The sequence below is a fragment of the Leptodactylus fuscus genome, chromosome 6 (genome assembly GCF_031893055.1).
Source record: "Leptodactylus fuscus isolate aLepFus1 chromosome 6, aLepFus1.hap2, whole genome shotgun sequence".
In the NCBI taxonomy this organism is placed as follows: domain Eukaryota; kingdom Metazoa; phylum Chordata; class Amphibia; order Anura; family Leptodactylidae; genus Leptodactylus; species Leptodactylus fuscus.
Window position 1 is genome coordinate 177,315,344 of NC_134270.1, and position 7,275 is coordinate 177,322,618.

General features: G+C 41.5%; 1 protein-coding gene across 1 annotated transcript; it reads left to right on the forward strand.

Moving 5' to 3' along the window:
* Window positions 1-1,129: 1,129 nt before the first annotated feature.
* LOC142209178 (nicotinamide N-methyltransferase-like) lies at window positions 1,130-6,739 on the forward strand. Its single transcript, XM_075278110.1, has 3 exons — window positions 1,130-1,280; window positions 3,573-3,780; window positions 6,316-6,739. Exons 1-3 carry the CDS (start codon window positions 1,130-1,132, stop codon window positions 6,737-6,739), a joined length of 783 nt encoding a protein of 260 aa, XP_075134211.1.
* The last annotated feature ends 536 nt before the right edge of the window (window positions 6,740-7,275 follow it).

The following is a 7,275-nucleotide window of genomic DNA, read 5'->3' on the forward strand; positions in this document are numbered from 1 at the left end:
GCATTGATCTTCTTATTTGGTGAGGATGTTATCTATTCTTTATTTATTGATTAGAATGTTACTTTATTCATATTTATATTCTATCTTGCATTGAGATCCCTTCCATTAGCTTTCCCCGCACAGAATTGCTTCACACCCATGGGAACTATGTAATGAACCTTAATGAGTACATGACTTGCCATGTAAGAGAGGACAAGCTGTATATTCTGTATATATATATATATATATATATATATATATATATATATTCATTAGCTCATCCCCTCTAATACTGCCCCCCATTGTGGCTCTCTTACCCTGATTTTCTTTATATTCTTGCATTTACATTTTACTTTTTGCTTCTTGTACTTTTCCACTTGACACATAATGACGTTTTTATAGTCAAGCATTTTTTAGCAACACTCCATGACCTCATGTTTCTATGCTCTGTCTTTATGTCCACTATTATTTACTATGTATTTTTTGTGTGCTATTTATCAGGTGTGTCTTTATTTATTTTTTAACCCATATTCCCCTATACAAGGGATAGTTCTACTCCCGAAACGTGGTGTGCTCATGTGCAGTAAATTAATATAAAGATGAGTTTTTATTCACTATTGATTCATCTGTGGACCCAATTCCTTCTGTGTGCGTGTGCTATCCGTACCTTCCAGAGGTTTCACCCTCTGCACTCACAGTATAGTGAATCTGAGCCCACAGTATAGAGTAATTCTATAGAATTTTTGAAAAATGAGGTTAAGCTTTCCAAATGAATATGTCTGATGGGGCAGTTGCAGCAATAATTCTGTCCATAGATAACTGCTGCATGTGCAGATATAGTGACAATGTCCACACAATCTCCATGATGTATAGGACAGTCAATGGCCACAAATTGGCCTTCATTCATGACTGACAAATACATTGTGGCATAATAAGAGGTTTACAAAAAGAAAACAGATTTGTTTACATTAAGATAATTTCTCTTCCCTGTGACTTTCTCTCCCCATGACTGGCTCATGAATATAATAACACATGATGTGATAAGTAAATGTAACTATCCCACTAATGTACAGAGATCCCAAGTACTTCTATACAGACCTTGTGCACCAGTCTAGAAGGAATCCCATCATCTGCACCACAAGACTACACGATGGATCCCAGTAACTACAAGCAATTTCCCGCAGACGTCTATAATACCAGACAATTTCTGGAGCTTTATTTTTCCAGTAAAGCAGCATTGGTCTTTGGCGAGGACTTCTTGAAATTTCCCATTAAAAGCCTTGCAAAAACTTTTTCAGCAGGTATGTATCAGGATAATTTATTTTTAATTTATTTTTAATTTATATATTTTTATTATTATTAATTTATTATGATTTTAATTTATTCATTTTGATTTCTTGATTTTTTATTTTTTTTTATTTTTTTTTTTAACCCTTTGAGTACACGGGGTAGTTTGGGTGCTAAAGACTTGGTAACTTTTTTCCCAATTACCATATCTCCCTTCCTATTTTCATAATTAATAGAGATGAGCGAACAGTAAAATGTTCGAAGTTCGATACTCGTTTCGAGTAGCCCCTCAATATTCGACTACTCAAATTGAATATCGAATCCTATTATGGTCTATGGGGGGAAAATGCTCGTTTCAGGGGTAGGCAACGTTCGATCAAATTATACTTATCAAGTCCACGAGTGAGGGTCGGGCTGGATCCTCTGAGAAGTCTTCTCCGTGCAGCTTCCCCGCGGCGTCTTCCGGCTCTGAATTCACTCTGCCAGGCATCGGGCCTGGGCAGAGCCGACTGCGCATGCCCGCAGAGCCCTAAGACGCCGCAGAGACGCTGCACGGAGAAGACTACTAAAGGTAGGAGAAGAACCAGCGTTGATTGGCCGACTGTATAGCATTCGGCCAATCAATGCTGGTTCTGCATTGAACTTTTACATTCGAACAGCGAGTGGTACTCGATCGAGTATGAGTATTTCCATAGTATTTGATCGAATACCTACTCGATCGAGTACTACTCGCTCATCTCTAGTAATTCATTTTTTTTAATTTTTTTTTTGTCAACCTCTGGGATTATTCTTCTCATGATGAGTTTTAGTTTTATTGATACATATCATTATTTCATTAGCTTTTATTTATGTTTTTTTTTGTATCATTATTCTTTGTATTTTTATTTTACGGCGCTCAGGTTGCATTATACTGTAAATGGTTTGCCAATATATATTCGAGGTTAAAGTCCAATGTGGTGAACAAACGGGTAGCTGCAGATTGATGCCAGTACAGTACACCGGCATCCAGTTGCGCACTCCACTCCAGATTAGGCCTAGTCGGGAGGAATGAGCATGTTGCTTCTTTTTTCCAAGAGCTGGAACAAACGGCTCCTGGAAAAAAGAACAGACCGATTTCCATTGATTTCAATGAGAGCCGTCTATTTGGTCAGGATTTTGAGGCAAATTCGGCTTCATAAGCCTGACCAAAAATCTACGTGTGAACTCAGCCTTAGGCTAAAGCCCCACGTTGGGCGCCGCAGCCAAAAAGCCCAACTAGAAAAACGTGGCAGAAACACATCCCCGTTTTTCCCGCAGCGCTATTCACAGAATGTCCACGAAGTTTCTCTCTGCGGACTTTCTGCTTCTATTAATCCTATATGGAAAATACCAGCTTTTCTGTAGGTATAATTGACATTTTTTGAAATTGCTGTGAATATTTTTCTGCAATGTGTGGATGGGATTAGCCAGACTCCCATCCACTTTACCGGTACTGTAAACCGCTGTGTTTACGCCATGTGGTGCCCCGGCCTTAATTTTTTTAATGTACTTATTAGAGATGAGCGAGTAGTATTTAATCGAGTAGATATTCGATTGAATACTATGGTATTTGAAATATTCGTACTCGATCGAGTACCACGCGCTATTCGAATGGAAAAGTTCGATGCAGAACCAGCATTGATTGGCTGAATGCTATACAGTCGGCCAATCAACGCCGGTTCTTCTCCTACCTTTAGAAGTCTTCTCCGTGCAGCGTCCCCGCGGCGTCTTCCGGCTCTGAATTCACTCTGCCAGGCATCGGGCCTGGGCAGAGCCGACTACGCATGCCTGCTTGTAGTGTGGCATGCGCAGTCGGCTCTGCCCAGGCCCGATGCCTGGCAGAGTGAATTCAGAGCCGGAAGACGCCGCGGGGACGCTGCACGGAGAAGACTTCTCGGAGGATCCAGCCCGACCCTCACTCGTGGACTTGGTAAGTATAATTTCATCAAATGTTGCCTACCCCTGAAACGAGCATTTTCCCCCATAGAGTATAATAGGGTTCGATATTCGATTTGAGTATTCGAATATTGAGGGGCTACTCGAAACGAATATCGAACCTCGAACATTTTACTGTTGGCTCATCTCTAGTACTTATAGACGAATGGTTCCAAATCTTGTCCTATAAACCATTTCAGGAATATTTTTGCTTTTTATTTTCCTGTTTTTGGTTATTTGGCAAGCAATATATGTCCATCTTTTCTGGAGATGATATAGAAATCTGTTATTATCTACAACATATAATAGGGTTTAACATTTTAGATATTTCAGTGTTTGGCTTTTTCCTACAGGTCGTAATAAAGGAGACCTCTTGCTCGACATCAGTGTTAGTGCCACGGTTTATCAACTGTTTTCAGCTTCTGAGCATTTCAAAGACATCGTAGTACTGAAGATGAAAGACGGATGCATCATGGAGCTGAAAAGTTGGGAGGCCAAATGTACAGGAGCCTTTGATTGGGGCCATGCTGAAAAACTTCATAAAGACATAGAAGGAAAAAGGTGAAGAATTTGTCTAATTGTAGCAGAACTTACCTTGGGCCTCTGCTTATTATACTCTGGGGTGTGAAAGTAATAACTGCTCCACTTGTAGGTTACTTTGCTTTCAATCTTCTGTCCAATTTATCTCGAACAAGCCACTTTTCTTATGTTTTTTTCCACTATGACTTTCACTGTATGGAGTTTCTAGACCGGATGTGTATGACTGTGGTTCAGCTAGTAGTGTCTCCCTACCATATAGGAGGACCTGGGTTACTAAAAAAATAAAATAACATTATAAAGGAATCCACCAGCAATGTTGGATTGGGTAATATCAGCATCTCAACAGTCAGGTGACAAATAAATTAATGCATAAACAGAATGAAACTTAGGCCGGGTGCAGACGGGACTTCTTTGGACCGGATTTTGACACGGGAAGCCACTTCAAGTCCAGTTCAAAAAATGGCTAGCTGTGACTGGATGTCGGTAGAGTGCACACAGTGCTCCAGGTTAGGCCCAAATGAATGGGCCTAGTCGGGAGGGAGTGTTGCACTGCAGACAATCCGCCTGAAGAAAAGGCATTTTGGCTCTTTTTTTCTGTGAGCGGAAAAAGGAACCCATTGAATTCAATGGGAGGCGTTTGTTTGAGCTGGATTTTGAACCAGGTTCCGGACCAAAAACCCCCGTGTGACCCCGGCCTTAAAGTGTTTGTGCAAGACTTCATATTTATGATCAATCAAGTGAATGGGAGCTGAGCTGCAATAACATGACATGGCCATTGTATATCTGCTTCAAGTACATACAGAGTCTAAAAGAAAGCTGATACGCTATGATACTGGGCTTCAGATGCGTGACCATGGAGAACCGCTCACCTGAATCCACACCCCTCTCCCTTTTCTGTGTTCCTCTCCCATTTGCTGCACTGTGAAAGCCTCCCCCCCACCACCACCACCTCCTTCTTTCCTTCTCTTATCTCTGGCTATTCTCACTCTTCACTTTTTTTTATTTTTATTATTATACATCTCCCCTCTCTCTCGAGCTGTCCTTCGAAATCCCCATGGCACCTCTCCGTCTGAGTTCTCTATCACAGGGAGAGTTTAATTACATTTAATATTACACTGTTGCAAATTTGTTCTCTACATGTGTGACTGTGCCCAAACCATACCTTCTATCTACCAATCGCCACCTTAGGCCTTTTGTAGGCCCAGATATTTTGTCATACTGGTTCGCATGATTGTTTTCAAATGTGAACTAGATATGTTGCTTCAAGATACATTACTTAATGTATTCTCTCGATGTTACACACTTGAATTTGTATGATGTTACAATTTTGTTACACATTGTTCTTTTGAAGTCTGATATGTTTGTACATAACGTTGTAAAAACCGCGGCGGCAACACCGATGATATAGCTCATTGGATAGGATCTATACCCTGAATATTGAGGTCTTTTGTTTATCTATATCTGTTCAGTAATTCCAATGATATAAGCCATTTAAATGATGATTTAATTGAGGGTCTTCTAGCCTCGTGGGTGGTAACACGGCATTCAATACAGCAAACAGATCACTCCCTCCAGAAACCACAGTGGTACTGCCCACTTGACAAGTATAACTAAATTTACATAAACTCTAACAGGACTTGGAATGGCTGAACAGATTTGCATAAAGTAAAAACTAGAGATGAGCGAGTAGTTAAATACTTGATATTCAATATTTGTTTCGAGTAGCCCCTCAATATTCGACTACTCAAATCGAATATTGAATCCTATTATACTTCATGGGGGGAAAATGCTTGTTTCAGGGGTAGGTAACATTCGATCAAACTGAACTTACCAAGTCCTCGAGTGAGGGTCGGGCTGGATTCTCCGAGGAGTCTTCTCCGTGCAGCGTCCCCGCGGCGTCTTCAGGCTCTGAATTCACTCTGCCAGGCATCGGGCCTGGGCAGAGCCGACTGCGCATGCCAAAACTACAAGAAAATGGCTGCTTACAGTCAAAGCGGCCACTTTCTTGTAGCACGGGGGTGCGCAGTCGGCTCTGCCCAGGCCCGATGCCTAGCAAGTGAATTCAGAGCCTGAAGACGCTGGGCGGAGAAGACTTCTAAAAGTAGGAGAAGAACCAGCGTTGATTGGCCGACTGTATAGCATTCGGCCAATCAACGCTGGTTCTGCATCAAATTTTTCCATTCGAATACCATAGCATTCGATCGAGTACGAGTATTTTGAATACCGTAGTATTCGATCGTATACTACTCGCTCATCTCTAGTAAAACCGAAGAGGTCTGGGTGACTCTATCAGATGATGTATGTCATTGGGCTTCCTCTTTATGGATCGGTCTATAAGGTGAAGACTTGGACAACTCCTTTAATACTCTTTTCTATTGTGATCTGTATAATATTGGGTTCTGGAGGAAGGGCACAGTATGAGCTGGACACATAGTATACCAACTTTGGTTGAATTCAAGTCTCTCTACCAGTATTTAGGTAACTATTATGCTTTTACTTTGTCCTATTGGTGATGACTGGGGGACAATCACTTTTTTTCATTTCCATCTATTTCAGTCACCAGGTAGAGGACAAAGAAGTGAAACTGAGATCAGCAATGCAACAGGTTCTAAAATTTGATGTTGAAAAAGAAAACATGACAAAGCCGATAGTTTTACCTCCAGCCGATTCTATCATCAGTGCTTGGCTACTAGATGCCATCAGCAAAGACCAAAATGACTACATCAAATATCTCAGGAAGATCTCAAAACTGCTGAAACCTGGAGGAAACGTCATATTATTCGGGAGTTTAGGTATGACGTATTACACAGTTGGGAAAGACAAGTTCCGTGGTCTCAGATATGATGAGGAGTTTGTCAGGAAAGCTCTAAAAGAATTGGGCTTTAAAATAATTGACATAATGGTCCATAAGAGAACAGCTGTGAGCGACCTTACTGACTATAAGGCTATAATGTGCGTGGTAGCTCAGAAAGAGAAGTAGCTCTAGGTAGAAATGTAGTGACCTGATGAGACTCTTGTCAGATTATATTCAAGCCTTCTATTGTGTGTATACATCAGGAGGATTAAACAATGTACACTCACCGGCCACTTTATTAGGTACACCATGCTAGTAACGGGTTGGACCCCCTTTTGCCTTCAGAACTGCCTCAATTCTTCGTGGCATAGATACAACAAGGTGCTGGAAGCATTCCTCAGAGATTTTGGTCCATATTGACATGATGGCATCACACAGTTGCAGTCGCAGATTTGTCGGCTGCACATCCATGATGCGAATCTCCCGTTCCACCACATCCCAAAGATGCTCCTCTATTGGATTGAGATCTGGTGACTGTGGAGGCCATTGGAGTACAGTGAACTCATTGTCATGTTCAAGAAACCAGTCTGAGATGATTCCAGCTTTATGACATGGCATTTCATTATCCTGCTGAAAGTAGCCATCAGATGTTGGGTACATTGTGGTCATAAAGGGATGGACGGGGGCGGGGCCTGACCGCGCAGCATGGTGGACGCGAGTCA